At 43.3% G+C, this 16,430-nt stretch overlaps 1 protein-coding gene and 1 long non-coding RNA gene across 3 annotated transcripts in view; both read left to right on the top strand.

Annotated features, from left to right (window-relative positions):
* Window positions 1,994–5,703, top strand: LOC110394420. Its single transcript, XR_002435613.1, has 3 exons — window positions 1,994–4,121; window positions 4,860–4,962; window positions 5,201–5,703. It is a non-coding gene; the product is annotated as an uncharacterized LOC110394420 (long non-coding RNA).
* Window positions 16,046–16,430, top strand: part of ENPP2 (ectonucleotide pyrophosphatase/phosphodiesterase 2) — a 68,130-nt gene continuing 67,745 nt past the window's right edge. For both annotated transcript variants that reach the window (XM_021387319.1, XM_021387317.1), the window contains exon 1: window positions 16,046–16,228. In XM_021387319.1, the coding sequence (XP_021242994.1) occupies window positions 16,061–16,228 (168 nt within the window). In that variant the 5' untranslated portion in view covers window positions 16,046–16,060. The remainder of the gene's footprint in view (window positions 16,229–16,430) is intronic.

Raw genomic sequence — 16,430 nt, 5'->3', positions numbered from 1 at the left:
CCTTGGTGAAACCATGCTGACTGCCCCTGATCACCTTCTTGTCCTCCACATGCTTTGAGATGGCCTCCAGGATGGTTCCACCACCTTTTCTGGGATAGAAGTGGGTCCTCCTTCTTACCCTTTCTGAAGACTGGAGTGACATTGGCAGATTCCTGTCTGCTGGAGAGAAACAGGGAAGCTGTGCATCTTAAGGCATTTCTTTAAACTCTATTCAAAGTAGGATTTCATCAGTATAAGGCATCCGTAATGTGATTACTGTTAAAAGAAGTTCTAGATGTAAAATTTTGCATGTCCAGTACCTAATAGTCTTGTGGGTTTTATACTCATTGGAGGGAGATCCCATTATCATTCAGGCTAGGGGTGTTTATTCATCTACAGAGTTCCTCTCTGGGCACCATTCCCCTCTTCCCTCAAATTATTGCCCAAGTCCTCCACCTGCATGCAAATGGCTCCCCTACCCTTTCAGAGTGGCAGGAGAAAGTATACAACAAACACGTGAGCGCACACAAGCTGCAGTCATAACTGGTAGGGCTTTTCCTCCTGCTCCTCCTCCTGCATTATGTCTCCCGATTGATGCATTCGTTGGGCACATCTACAGTTTAGGTGAGCTGCTCAGGACATTTAGCGTGCCTGCTCATGTCATGAAAGCACCTTGACAGGCTGGGGAAGGGGCAAGGACTGGGATATGGATGGTTTTGTTGCTTTTACAAGCTGAATTCACTTCATGGATAAGGGCCCGTCTGTTCTCAGGTTCCTTCTCTTCTCCCCAGACCCCATGTGTCTCCCCACTTCCTCTTCCCCAGTTTTCTTTTTCTCTACTGCAGTTTTGTTTTTGTTTGATTGACTGATTGTTTTTCTGCAGCTTCAAAGAGGATCTGCTGAGGGTGTCAAGACTTTAAATTCCACTGAGATGAAGAGCAGAACTGGGAGCTGCAAGTATTTTTCTGCAGAAGGTATCAAATAGTCTTTCATGCCCTACAGACTACAGAGATGGTTAAAATTGTACGTGCACATGAGAGCAGTCTGCTAATTAGATGCTGCCTACTCTCACAGTTTGTTGTTTTACTTTTCCAGAGGTTTTGACTTTCTCTTGTGTGTTATTTATTGCCTGGATCGATGGTGTTCTGCCCTTGGCTGGCTGGATCACCTCTGCAGTTTTGGAACTGAGCTGAGAGGGTGGACCTGAGCAGTGATAACCCATTTGTTTGACCAAAGCTCACATAGTGCCTCTGCTCAGAGCACGCTTCCAGCACCGTGTTTACGGGCAGGCCTGACTGGGCAGCATTTTGGACTGAGAGGAAAACAGGCAGGTTTGTTCAAGGTGGGAGCTATATATTTTTCTTTTTAAAAGATTAGAACTCTGTTAAGCATATTAAGCATGCGAAGTTGAACCTGGTCATGCATTATGTCCTTTCCATACAGAGCCTAGATTTTTTTAAGAACAGTTTTTAAATGATGTAGGGTTTATATATATACATATATACATAATATTTGCTATATATATTATTATATTTACAATTATATCTAAGTATATACAGTATGTCTAGTTTTTTACATATTACATATACATAAATTGACTTTATATGACACCGATCATGTTCTAAGCCAATAATGCCCATTAAGGCTCGATTCTGAAATATAGCAAAACCTCAGTAAGGCATATGGAAATGAGAGGCCTCATTGTGAGCTAATGAGCTCTGAGAATGAGTGAACATGTCAGCACCATAAAGTGAGATACACTTAAGAGCTTTTTACAATGGATGCTTGTATATGATACACATCAGCGTACTGTGAAGTGGCTTGTTATGATAAGACCATAATAAAAAACTTTTCTGTTGAAATGGTTCTCTCTCCCAAGTTCTTGGGAAATATTTGTTCAAATAAATACATGGGTTAGTGAGGAAACAGATAGTTATTTGTCTCTCAAGTGTGAGTAATGTAATATGAACAAGCATTAATGACCTAACTCCTTAATTCAACAGGAGATCCTTATTTTTCTTACACGCTAGCTTATTTCTTAATATTTTGGAATCCATTGCTGTGTGCGTTGTGTGTTCCCAAGGGAGCTGAACACAAGCTACAAGCTTTGGATAACTTTCAGTTCTGTTCAATTTTATCATCTCTTGGACTCTCTCTTGGACTTCTTCTCAGTGGCTGGCAGCTATGTGTATCTAAGACTTGAATCATACACTGACATCTGTCTGAAATAATGGCAAGACTTGCAATTTTCAGTGGATATTAGAGGTAGAATTGCCCAAACAATTGCCAAAAGTCTTCACCCAGTTTCCAGAAAAGTCTTAAGCGTGGTGAAATCTAAGCCCTGTGAATTGCCAGGAGATTTAGATCAGTGGCTGAAGAAGTTCATGAAATCACTGCCTGCAGGGCAGGGGCAGCAGATGGGAATGGTGCTTTGGCCAAGGCTGTTCTGGAGAGAAATCTGGTGGTTTAGATTGACCCCTACTAAAAGTGAATCAAATGTGAAATTGAAAGTCAAGTTGGCTTGGGGAGTGAGGGAATAAAGTCATTGGGTAAGGAGCTGGAACAAGGAACAGCTGTCAGAGAATGGAAGTTAAAGAATGGTTTGAGAGAGAACAGAGGCAAGGTGGAGAAGCTGAGCAGTGAAGGAGAAAAGGTGAAAGTGAATGGACAAAATCCCTTCTAGCCACAATCAAGAAGAATATAGAAGTTGGGCTATAACTGGAGATTCAGGAATCTCCAGTGCTCCTTGGCTGCATAGCCATTTGCTAAAATGCTTGATGGTTCTTTCTCTAAGTAACTGTTACCAGAAAAGATTGCTATCTGCAGCAGCTGTTAGCCACCAGTCTTACCTTATGCAATCCTGGTACGTTTCAAACTGCTGCTGTTGAACCATGCAAGAGGCAACTTGTGTCACATCATTGAGACAGAGAAGAAACTGCTCTTCTAATTCAATCTTTTAAAGAAAACAAAACAAACAAAACCACCAACAACAAAAAAGCACACCGAAGTATTCTCTTTGGAGAATGTGATTAAGGTTGCAATTCAAGTGGACTAGAGACCATCTGGGCAACTTCCCTCAGCTCCCTGGCATCAAATCTTGATGAGATGACCTGAAAGCTGTGTCTTGTGGGGCAGGAGCAACGCAGTCATGCTCAGCTGAATCTTGTTCTGGAAAGCTGTATCTTTTTTGTGTCTCATAGACAGAATTATGCTGCCAGGTCCCTTCAGCTATAATTTTCAGAAAAGGTCATTTCTAACTTCTTCACTCAGCGCTCAGCTTGAGTCGCAGTTCTGATTTGGTGAACCCAGCAGCCCTGATGGCTCTGACTGGAGATAACAGAGGTCTGTGCTTACCTCAGCACAGCTCATCTCTGCTCGTGCCTGTTATGGGATGTCACAGAACTGTTACATACTGCTATGCGTTCTAAAAACTGGGAGTTGCGAAGTCTCATGTCAGGATCTTAAAATTACTGGAAATAGTTTGTTAATATCTCTGTGTCTCATCTGAAAATGGTGACAGTGCTGCCTTTTCCTCAAAGAGGTATAGGTAAAATATTTTGGAAATCACTTGGATACTTCTGGAAAGGTATCTCGAAACAGAGAACGGTTTTGAATGGTGTTCTGTAAATAAAGCCTGGAATTCATATGCAGGGACCATGCTGGGCTTCCCTGTGCCTCTGCTGGTGGGACATTCAACTGGTCCTGCCACCCAGTGTGCAGCTGCGCAGCATACAAGCAGCAGGGCTGTGATGCCATGCTCCTATCTCCTCAGCAGCATTTAGCATTGCAAAATGGATTAGCTGAAAAGTGTCGGTACTGGAACATACCCATGACTTGGTCTCCAGTGTGGTGCTGATGAGGGGAATCAGATGGACCAAGGGGACTGTAGCATCACCTACTTTGCTGTGGACGGTGTAGTTGGAAACAAGGCTCCACAGCTGCACAAAGCACCTGAATACACAGAACACATCAGGGTTGGAGCAGCAGAGCCGTGCATCGGTGTCTTACCAGCAGACAAACGCCAGTAGGAATGGGGATACACCCTGCCCTTTGTGATGTAGAGTGCATTTGGAGTGGTGAATTTTGCATCTAGGTGACCATATCAATACTTCTAAGACCAAGATAAGCTGGCTGTTGCAGAGGTAAGAACATACTAACATTTTCAGGAGAGTTATTGGCTTAAGTGAGTGTCTTCTTGCAGCACAATATTGATCTCCGTCTCGACTGGGTTCTCAGTACCAGAGAAACACCTGACTAGCCAGGAGCAACTCTGCAGAGGGCAGGATGCTGTCCCTCAGCTGAGCTGCAAGCCCCCTTCAGCCCTATTCCGCATGCTAAATGCTGTGCATCTTCTCCAGATTTGATTACCATTTGTATTTGACAAGCGACCTTGGAGCTGGGATGCAGTATAATTCACGTCAGTGGCTACTTGCCATCCCTTGTTATATCTGTCTGCTTTAAGGTCATTGCAAAACATTAGGTGGACTTCTGGTGAAAATAATGGACAACTTTCCAAATTTAGCACGTCCTCTCCGAAGCTTAGCAAAACGCTTTCTTGGAGCTGCATCAAACTCCAGTGTTCAGAGTTCAGTGCTAATGCCTGCTGGAGATGATTTTGTAACAATTTGAAGTCCCTGTCGTATTTTGAGTGATGGTCTTGTTTTCTGAAAGCTCTCTAGCACCTTGGAGATGTCAAATTTTGGAATCAAATGCTGACTTTAATGCAGGAATGTTTCCCATGGGCCCTGCTGTTTTATCCAAAAATCCAAACCTTTGTATACAACTGTTCCTGTTATTTCCAGTCTTACGGGACTGGCTCAAGTTTCCCCTCAGCCCCCACAGAGTTTGATGTCACCAAAAAAGCTCACATCTTTTTATAGCTAATCAGATAGAAGGACTGGGCATTAGGAGATCATCTGAGTCCGAAGACGTTAAAGGAACCCTGGATTAGTGGCTCTGGAACTGAAGATTTACAAAGTGACTGTATGTATTTTATTCCTTTTACTGGATAGACTAAATCCCTCTCTGACACAATGAACTATCCCTTTTTTTGCTTCTCCATTCTGTGCAGTTCATGTTCCCTGGGGATGGGAGGAGTTCCTACTACGAAATATAAACAAAAAAAAATGTTGGTTGTCACATGGAGATTAGCAATTAGCACTTAAATGGTGAACTTTGAAAGCCCTTTATGTCTATTAAACCTCTTATTCTTTTCTTACAGGTGAGGAAAATGATTTGGCTTGAAAAGCCCAGAAGGGCCTGGGTAATCCTTCAGCTGAAACACTGAATTTCTTTGTGCAACAGACAGAGCACGAGGCTGGGAGCCCCAAATGCCAGAGACTGGCTCTTGAATGTTAGAAATGGATATGGATTAGTTGAGGGAACTCCTTGTTTCTGTTCTGAAGTGTAAACCCAGCCATCAAACTGCTGTTTCTCCAGTTCAAAAACATTTAGACAGAAGCAAACCCCACAAAACACTCACATCCAAGTTGCTCTGCTTTGCTGTGCAACACAGAGGGTGGGATTTAGTGTCAGGTAAAGGAAGGGATTCCTCTTCTGAATGAATGGCCTAGCTGTGCCCCACTGCAGTGTCTGTTGTGTTATTCTGATGCGGCCTGTTTACTTACTTTCACCATGACTGCCCAGAAATCCCATGGCAAGCAATGTCAGAACATTTGCCAAATCACTACTTCACCCATTGAGCTGATTGTTTCATGTTATTTGGTCTGGTTCACATTAAGAGTTTGCTCCATCTCTGCCTTTGCTCTTTTGGGGTATATTGATTACTTGTGGTATTTTATAACAAACAGGCTTTTTTGAGGGATTACTCCCCCCCTTCTCTCACTCAGCCTGTGGCGTGTTAGTAAATATGGTCCTAATCCCTTCTGCTTCAAACACCAAACACATGGAAACCAGTGCACAAAGGAGAAGTATGGAGGAGTATGTTTTGTGCTCAATTTTACTTCTGAAATTCATATTACTCCCCTGGAAGATGTACAAAGACCAATGGCTCGTCACCGAAGTTCTACTTCCGTAGTAATTAAATGTTTTCTGAAGGTGCTGTGAACATTTTGTGAAAGGTAATGTGATTTTTGTACCACAGGCTAAACACTATGAAACTAATGGAAATGACCATCAGTGGGGTGAGAAGAGAAAGTGGAAGACAGACTGATGCTATCACCTGTTCATTTGGGTTAGCCTTCCCTACGTTAAGTACTTCTCTCCCTCAAGCACTGAATTTATGGCTGTTACATTAATAAGAGACATAAGAGGCTGAGGCTGGGTGTCTCCGTTTAATGTGCTCTTCTGGCAATACGGATATGTTGCAGAAGAGGTTACAGCAATTTCAACTGAACACGGCCCTGATGTTTGATTTTTGATGCACGGAGGAAGATCATGCTCTGGGCACATGTTAAAAAATGAGAGGGAGTTGACACCACCTTAGCTCAATTTGAGCTTTTGCCAGATGAGAAGAAATCAGCATCTTTGGTAACAGGAAACTCCTTGTATTGCTTAGACACTCTGCAGGAGTTCCTTGCTGTCCCATTCCCCGGTGTGCCCACCATGAAAGCAGCTGAGAGCTGTCAAAAAAACCACAGTGCCAAGAGACAAGAAGCGTCATGTAAGAAAACTATGAGCTCTCACCTACCCCAAGCCTCACAGCCCATCTCCCCATTCCAACCTAACCGAGCCCCATCTGGTGCACATGGACTGCAAATCTACAGCTTTGACCCCTTTTCTTCAGATAATAAGCCCCTTGTCCTCATATCCTACCCCAGACTCCCAGGGGACTGGGGACTTGTGGGGTGGTAGGTGTGCCCCGGAGTGGCATGGCCCTGTAGGACAACAGCCCTGTGCTTCTGTGCAAAAAATGTCATTAGAACCACCCAGATAAATGGATTTCAAACTCTTCATTGATTAAGAGGTGACTAAACAAGTCAACATGGCCTTCAGAGGTCCCTTCCAACTCTAAGGATTCTACGATCACTGCATAAATTCAGTGTATAGGCCCTTGTCTTCACTGAGAAGTCTGGGCATCCAGTTGAAAACGAATTGACAGAAGTGGCATTGATGGTAAGAGATCCTGCAAGAAATAAAGTGAAACCTCAGGACATGCAAATTAACATCAATTTCTTGGTATTCCCATGCAGTTGCTTGCTGCTGTTTGTGAGCAGTATGGTACAGCAAAGAAACCTGATCTCATTTCTCAGTTCCTGCTTACTCTTCACCCTCCTTGGTAGGAATACAGTGCCACTGATTGCTTCCATCATTTAGGCCGCCATTCTGTAGCATTTCATCTCATTCAGCAGCTAATGAAGTATGCAAACACTTATTATAAATTATAGCCTATCAGTAGGAAAATGCTGTCGCAGATAAGTCTCCAAATTTGCTGCTGAACATTTTGAATGGCTCATTGACGTGCGGTTAAAACACAGCAGTAAATCTCTTTGTGAGACATGCGGTGAGGAAGGAAACACATGAGGTTTTTCATGACAGCAGTGAGAAGGCTCAGAGCGCCTTGCTGCTGCCAACCTGACCCCATAGGTGTCTGAAGTAATTAACAGATTCCTGTTTTTGCACCACAGCTGGAAAATGATAAAAAGCAACAATCGGGTCACTTTTACCTTGATGCCCGTCTCTGAGAAGTGCAAACACCAATAAAAGCTGTCAGATGTTTTCACTTGAGTTCAAGTCAAACATTGCAAAGTTTGCAGTTCCCACCCCACTTTTTGATCTGGAGCAGTACGTTATCAAACTGTTTGCATCTTTAATAGTGCTAGCTAATAGTTAATAACAGCTAATTGTGAAATATGTTTAAATGCAGATTAAAAATCCACCCAGGTGCAAAGACTGCCTCTGTTTTCAAGAAGTCTTCAACAAAATATTTTTTCATACTTTTGCATTGTGAAATCAGACTTAAAGGAGAATGTGGGATACACGTAAGGTGCTCTGTGCCTCTTTTCTCATTAGGGCATGATTTTGCAAAGAGTTGATCCCATACTGCTGAAGGTGGTAATCCTGTCCTCCTCCTGCTCTACTTCTGGGGATTCCCAAGCGTCACCAGCCCAGCGGCTGGCCATGCAAGGTGAGTCAGCCTGCTAAATAGCCAGAAACCCAATCCAACTAAAATCAGATAGGAAAGAAAAAAGTGTTTTATACTGGTTGGGCAGCCAAAGTCAGTCTTCTGGAGCAAGTGAGAGGCAGTGAGGCGCAAGCAGGGGCACAGGTACCAGCCTGGATGCCAACCCAAGACATGCAGGGCTGTGGGTGAGACTCCACTCCAGGGAACCAGAGGGGACCAAAGTCCAGGGGAGTTTAAGTACGTGGTGGTGTTGGACACTCAACGGTTCTTTGCAAAAGTAGCCTCCCTTGCATCAACCACAACAGCAGAGATGTGAGCGGGAGGATTGTGCATGCTGATTTGGAAGAGAAGGTGAGCATGTTTGGGAACTACAAGTGGGAGGCTGTTCCACGTGTGTAGTGCAGTACAGCAACTATATGAAAGGAGGCATTAATCTGGAGTGCGGCTGCAGCACCAGCTCAGAAAAGCCGTTCGGTGCTCGCTTACGTCTCTTCCATTTCATCAAAGCTTGAGCACTTTGCTGAATAAAGGCATATGGGAGCAATAAAGCATATTTAAGGAGATGTGGTCCAGGTGGCAAAAGGGTATAATGGGAAGTGACTTATGGGAAAATGTTGCATTCAAAACTCTTCTGTTGGTTTAGGTGACCCCGTAAATTCGGGCGCTGCTTTTAGTCAATGGGACTACTCATGAGAGCCAAATTGCTTATGTTGCAGGATTGAGCCTACTGAAAGGAAGACTTTTCAAGGAGGTCCAAATAAATGTTGTAAATCATGCTTATAGTGCTCTTGTTTTTTGCACTAGCCCAGTTGTGAACACAGCCAACCAATGTCATAATTTGTGTATTTGTTTTGCATGCGTTTACAGAGGGGAGATCTGTTTTTATTTTAAAGAACTACTTTACCCCTGGTTTCCGTATCCTTACCTTAATCCTTCTCCACAAAGGAAGCTCAAACAAAAACCTCCCAAGCTCCCTCCCCCCACTTTGCTGAAAACTTAAAAGCAAACCCTGCACAGTATACCTTTCATATGCACATAGGTACCTTGCAGTGAAATGAGAAACAGCAGAAGAGCTTTGCAGTAACCATGACAGAGTGGATGAAGGAAAAACAAAAAGCCTCCAGTAAAATACTGCTTTGTTAGATCTTAATAACAGGAAAAGTCCCCCTAGAAATAAATCCTCAACGCGATTCTCATATGAAAGAGAATCCTTCCACGTTGAAACCAAATGTTCAAAAGCTCAGTGCTTTGTTTTATTAATGCCCATAATTTATTCTTCTTAGAAAACAGCCCTCGCAGGCTGCCAGAGCACTCAGCGTGGTGTGCATCACAATAAAAACAACTTAGAAGGCAAAAACGTTAGAACAAAAACAAAACTCTTAAAGCTTTCGTGAATAAAACCATGCAGGGGGGTCTGGAAAAAGGACACAGATGTTGTGAGGAATCAAAAGCAGAAGATAAATTACAAGCAGGAGTATAAACCAAGCTTTGCAAATGAACTGGAGTCATATTAGAAGTCTCAAATAGTTATACATACAATTCATGTCAGAGACTGCTTGTATAGCCTAAAAGCCTTCACTGCACAGCAGCTCCTCTCTGCAGTGGCCCAAACTGAACAGGCCAGTGAGTTCTCTCTTTTTGCCCCAGAGCTGAGTGCATCTTGGTGCAGGAGTGGCTGCCACCATGCTACCCATTCTGCCTAGCGCTCAGAAGGCCCCAGTCCCCATTGCAGTGGGCCTCGGAGCTTCTTTCCGCGGTGGCTTTCCTATAGGCTTCAGTCAAAACTCTTGGCAATGAAAGTATGAGTTGTCCATTCACTTGTATTAGCTTTTATACTCCATGGCAAGACAATGAGAAATAAGAAAGGTGGTTGTTGGTTTTTATTTTTTTAATTTAAAAAAGAATTATCAACCAATGCCTCCAATCTCCAAAAGATCCAGGGCTTTGTTAAAGGCAGAAATTATTGTAATAGTCACCAGGCTGTTATTCTTGTGTTATAAACTCTATATGAACAACCCAAGTCATGCCATGCTGGTGGGCCACCAGCTTCTTGCTGGCACAGCAGCTAGTGGGTGGTCAAAATCCCTTGCCATGTTTTGAAGGCTGGGGTGGTGTATGACCTACAAACCAGCTGTGCATCCAGCCCTGTCCTGCAGTGAGACCTCTTGGCTGTCATCATCACCCCTTCATCCCTTAGCCTCTTCTGGATTTTCCTCCTTTTACAGCTCTCTAGGGTATGTTGGCTTTGTCTCTTGGCTGCCCTCACCTGGATTTTGCGTTATGTGGTGCATGACTCTGTCGAAGAGGAGAGAGTTTGTGGGGAGTTCATAGCCATCGTATTGGTTCATCATTTTTTAAAATTTTAACTGTGTATTCCTTATTACTCAAGAAATAATTATTTTCAAACACTGATAGCCAGCTTCTGACAGTAGATTTTCTGTAGCAGATAACAGCAGCCTTGAAATTTGTACTTCTCCCTTCTGGGACATATGTATGTCAGATTTCTTGAAGGATTTTATTAACTTGGTCTCGAGTTACAATTTGAAAGTTATGGTTTCATTTAAGAAATTTGTGCATCTCGTTCAGGATCTGGAATCTGGTAGAACTTGTACATACTGTACTAGACAAAAATTTCAAAACGAGGTGGAGCAGTATCTTCTATGTTAGATAACAGAAATGTTGTTCAGGACAGGACATAAGGGAAAAAAACATTTGTGAAAGGAGAAGGATTGAAGGCCTAGAGCGATATGGAAACTAGATAAAGGAGTCATGGTGTCAACCCTAGAGCTAAGGAGCAGGATCTTGTCAGATGCCAGTGATACTCTGTTCTTCCCTATGTCTTTTTCTGTCCTTATCTGAGGTCTGGAGTACCTTGTGTGATGGCAGCGAGATAAAGCTGTAAGCTATCTCAGCGAGTTCACACTTTCTCAGGGTAAGCTTTCAGCCCATGCAGACCATTTTTCATGCCAGTCAGGGAGAGCTGAACTGTAGTTTAAGATCTTTACAGTTCTTCACATCTTCGCACCTTGTCTCCCTGCATGAGTTTACCCAGAGCTCCTGTTTATGGCCATTTTTCTTCCATCCCAAATTCTCTGTGGCAGATATCCACAGGATACCAGGGAGGTGGATCCCAAGGTGGTGCAAATTTGTAAAGCAGTGTTAATTCATAGCTGCTCACAGCCTGGCATACCGTGATTAACAGAGCTCACAAGGAGAAGGTTACTTTTTTGACAGAAGTTCTTCAGAAGTTGTGGAGCCGAGGACTTTTCAAAGTGAAGATACATTTTTCACATAAGTTGAGGATAAAGGATGTCACAATATTCCCGCTAGTAGACAAACTGTATTGGAAACAATTACAAGGGCAAGTGTTGGTTCCTGCAGCTATGCAGGAATCTATGCACGCATCAGTACAGGTTAGTGCTGATCTCCTGGAAAGGAGCTCTGCAGAGAAGGACCTGGGTGTACTGGAGGACAATAGATTGACATGAGCCAGCAGTGTGCCCTTGTGGCCGAGAAGGCCAATGGTATCCTGGGATGCATTAGGAAGAGTGTGGCCAGCAGGTCGAGGGAGGTGATCCGCTCCCTCTACTCCTCTGTGCTCCCTAATTCAAGAAAGATAGGGAACTTCTAGAGAGTACAACAGAAGGCTACAGAGAAGATTAAGGACATGGAGCATCTCTCTTACGAGGAAAGGCTGAGAGACCTGGGACTGTTCAGCCTAGAGGAGACTGAGAGTGGATCTTATCAATACTTATAAATTTCTAAAGGGCAGGTGTCAAGCGGATGTGGCCAGGCTCTTTTTGGAGGTGCCCAGTGACAGGACAAGGGGCAATGGGTACGAACTGGAACACAGGAAGTTCCATACAAATATGAGAAAAAATGTCTTTAATTTGAGAGTGACAGAGCACTGGAGCAAGCTGCTCGGAGAAGCTGTGAAGTCTCTTTCTCTGGAGATATTCAAAACCTGCCTGGATGCTTTCCACTGCAACTTAATCTAGGGAAGCTGCTTTAGCAGGGGGTTGGACTGGATGATCTCCAGAGGTCCATTCCAGCTCCCACCATTCTGTGATTCTGTGAAACAAGTCATTTCATTGCATGAAAAATGTTGAACAGGAGAGGTGGTAAAGCTTCAGAGTATGAGCAAAACTGTTACACGGCCATAATACTGCAAACTAAGGGTTAAAAAATGGAAACATGCCAAAGCAAAGCCAGAGATACAAGACCACATAATCCATTCAGATTTCAGAAGGGATAACTCCAACCATGCCTTGAAGGTAGTCAGACAAAGTATGGTTTTTCCATTAGCTCAACTCGTGCAATTAAGCTTGTTCAGAGTTACATACTTCTGCACAGTTCTGGCCACAGAAGTCATTTCTTCATGCTCAGACCTGTTTGCAGGAGGTGAAACTGAGCTGGGACACTGGAGCTGCAGAGAAACTCCTAATGAAGCAAAACCGCATGAGGCTGTTCTTTGCAGGGGGTGGATGGCTGGATTAGGCAGTATATTAAGTAATCCCTTGGGATATTTTTCAACTGTAATTCATGTTCAATCAACAAATATGGAATAGATTAACTGTAGGAGGGGTCATATATTTCTTGTAAGTCACAATCTTCTTTTATTCGTGACTATCTACAGTACAATATTTTTGAAGCACTGTTTTTTTTGTGGTTGATTTTAATGCTGTACTACCCACGGCAGATTTAACTGCCGGTTTGATTTTCTGATGAATTTATTTGCAACAGTACTGTTTAAAGATGAATGTAGAAAATGAAGGGATTAACAGGGGTGATGTTGAAAAGATCTTTATTTCTAGGAGACCGGGACATACGTAAACACAGCTTTTAAAACCAGGATCTTAATATTAGCTCTGGAAATCCATATATAGGTGCTCAGTGTTTGGCTTGATTTAAGTACATAGCTGCTCCCTCTGATTGCAAAAGATTGAGAGATGTTCCGACTCCCTGACTATGATTCTGGGGGATAGGACAGCTGCTTTAAAGCAGAGCCTCTAGAATATTTTCTTCAGTTTCAGTCCCACACAGTATCATCCCCTTAAATTCCGAGCCCTGCAAAGGAAAGGGTACCTTCTTTTAGGTAACCTTCCAGCAGAGACTGGACTGTGATGCAAACAGAGGCATGAAACCATGTCCCTCAGAAAGTCTTCTCCCCAGTCCATTTCTTGTAAAATCAAATTCCTGAATACTCATTTCTGAACCTAGTGTATCTGGAACTTGTACTTTTTTATTAGACCTAATGTTTCAAAGGTTTTGCATTATAAAGATAAGACTTGAACGATTTTCAGTTCCTCATCCAAGACTTGCAATTCCCTGTCTCTCCAGCTGAGCTGCTCCTTCACACGGGAAGTACCTGCCTGCCACACGTGGAAATTTCCTATGTGCAGCAGTTACATTTCTGTGTATGTCCACCATTGTCCTGAGGTGAACTGCTTGTGCCTTGCTGCTGCTTAAATCAAGTGCAGAAAGCAGCTCCAGCAGCTCTGCTTGTAGCTCATCAGAGATGATGCTGCAGGGAGAGGATATCTGATAAAATGTAGTGATGGCCACTTGCTTTGAAAGAGTGGTGGCCTAAAAGCCTCTTCCTCGTACAACCCCATGTGAACCATCCTTGTTCCTGGCCACTGATTCTAAACAAGCATCGTCCAAACTGAGCCTTGCTGCTCCCAGTGACATCTAGAGATGGCAGTGTCTGTTTTGCCACACAGCCTGAGTTTGTTTATACAGAATGAGAGAGTTGGCTAAGATTTAATTGAGTATGACTCAGATAAGTAGATAGCTGTGTGACCAAGAATGCTGTGGTGTTAAACAGGGGTGAGTATCTACTAAAATATTCTCAGATTGCAATTAATATACTGGGGAATGTTAAATCATGCTAGTACCCACTAACAGAGCTGGAGGGGAGGTCTGTGATTGTCTCCAAATGTTGATAAGACACAAAAACATAATAATAAAATAAAAGATTAAATTCAGATGGGGATCTGGGAATGTAAGGAAAAAAAAATTGTCAGTGATACAACAAGCTGCACTTTAGCTTCTAAGGGAAGCAAGGGGAATCCTCTTTTAAATGGAATTCAAACAAGCATTAGGGAGTAGGATGCTGGGAACAGCCTGCTATGAGATGGGAAGACCTTGTGTCAGTTTGTTAATTTGTTTCTTCTCCTCGCATACTTTGTTTGCTCCCTTGTGTTGTCGGACATTCAGATATCTCACTTCTAGACCTTGCAAAATATTCAGTTAAAAAAAAGCAAATGTTTGCACTTAGCACTCATATAACTCTAACTCTGCAATTATTGGATCTGACATACAAAGACACTGACATTGCATTTTTAAGATTTCTAAAACAAACACTTGAAATCTGCCTGCTTTCATGGTCTCTGTGCATTGTAACCTACCTTTACCTGGTGACAGTGTCTGATCAACAGCAGCCCCGTTCTGCATGTGGCACAGGACCCATCACCTTTCCAGCAGCTGCTCATAGCACTGATTTTATCCTCTTTTTTGTGTGAACATCTCAAAGGACCAGTGGTGAGGGAAGGGGCTTTAAGAAGTAGGGAGGATGGAGTGGAGGATCATGAGGAGATTTCACAGTGAGATTAGGTTTAGTTTTGGGGATGTAAGTGCAAACAAGAGCATACCTTTCATGGGGAAGATGTAGGCAACTTAATCTGAAGCTTTGCTGGCAGTGGGTGACCCACTCCTGGATTCAGCTGCGTATCTTTTAAAAGTCCTTTCCCTGGACATAAACCTGCAGTGCACCCCAGGCTGTAAGGGGCTCAAAGCCACCCGGAGAAGATGACCTCCAGAGAGCTCAGTGGTTAAGTGTGAGCAAGTTGCACACAGTGCTGAGCACGCACAAAGATCTCTTCAAGATTTATGACTTGACCAAATCCAGTTGGAATTTGGTAGGGATGGATGAACGTATTCACTTAAAAAAGGCCATTCTTCCCTGATCCCTCAAATCCAATCTGTTGCTTCGAAGGTATATAATCCTGTGATTTGTTCATGGAAAGGACAGAGAAATGTGTATAACATCAGAACAGCAAAGCATTCACCCTTGGTTTTATCCTGAATCAATGGCTGGCATATTTGGACTTAAGTTAAAAAGAGATTTAAAAATTCCACGCTGTTTCCAGCACAAAAATGGCTAGTGAAAAGCAATAAAGTAAAATGGCCAATCAGTCAGAGTAATAGACAGCAACAATCAAGATCTTAGAATGGAAGATGTTATTTAGCTCTCTAATGTAATAAAAAAGCTCTCCAAGGACCTTCCTTTGACCGGCTACAGCTGCAGTGTTTGCAGTATCTCTGTAGCATGGTGACAAACTCCTTCATCCCCCTATCTCCAGTGCAGCTGCAGCAGTATCTGGATTTCATGTGTGCTAAATACCAACAGCTTCCATTTTATATCCTGTCAAGTAGGAAACTTCAAAAACACTTTAAAAATCACTTTAAAATTTATAATACAGAAATTTGTTTTCAAAAAGTATCCTACAGATCCATTAAAAAATGAAAGGCTCTGATGTTCTAATCTGGATACACACATTTAAAACTGCATGCGCTCTAGCAAAGCTGGCCTGAGTTTGGAAGTGGCTCAGGGCAGCAGGTTGGAAGTTAGGCCTCTCTGGATTTGTAGTTAAATTCCTAAATGCAGATAAAAGCACTCCAGCTAGCAAATTCTGGTGAAGGACTTTGAAAGTGAAGAAAATAGCCCTATCCATTACTGAATAGCACCATTAAATGATTAGAAAGGGCTCAACACCACCTTGTTATCTGCACATGACCTCTCCTGAGGCATTTGTGGCCAAAAGAAAAAAAAAAAAAAAAAGAAGAACAGATTAGGCAAGAGCATCAGTCTGCTGCATTTGAAAGCAGATCTTCAGGACAGGGACGCTTTCCATAGAGTCATTTCAGGCAAAGGTCACATGTGTGCATATAAAATCAATCCTGAAAGCAGCGCCTTTGTCCCCAAGCTCTGTCCCAATGGAGCCATTGTCCTGCGGGGCAGCTGGCACCCTGACTCCAGCTCCAAGCCCAAGGCGGCCGGGCAGCTCCCAGCAGCCGGCCCAGGGCCAGGGCAGCCGCTGCAGGGGCCGGGGCGAAGCGAAGTTTCCACGTCAAACCTCAGCCATGGAGAAAAAAGACCCGCTGGTACGGTAGGCACATCCTCCCTCCCCTTCTGCCCCGTGTTTTTCTGGCTTGTGGAAGTAGGCTGAAGTAAATATAATTACAAGCAAAGTCAGGCTGTGAAGCGGCGTGAGTGTATTTTTGCCAAGCGCAGCTTGGACTGGGACTTGGCAAGCTGAAAGTCCTTCCGATGTGCATTTAGGGGTGATGATGGAAGGCCTCTGAT

The sequence above is a fragment of the Numida meleagris genome, chromosome 2 (genome assembly GCF_002078875.1).
Source record: "Numida meleagris isolate 19003 breed g44 Domestic line chromosome 2, NumMel1.0, whole genome shotgun sequence".
In the NCBI taxonomy this organism is placed as follows: domain Eukaryota; kingdom Metazoa; phylum Chordata; class Aves; order Galliformes; family Numididae; genus Numida; species Numida meleagris.
Note: the sequence above shows the minus strand (reverse complement) of the source record. Positions and strands in the feature narration are given on the sequence as shown.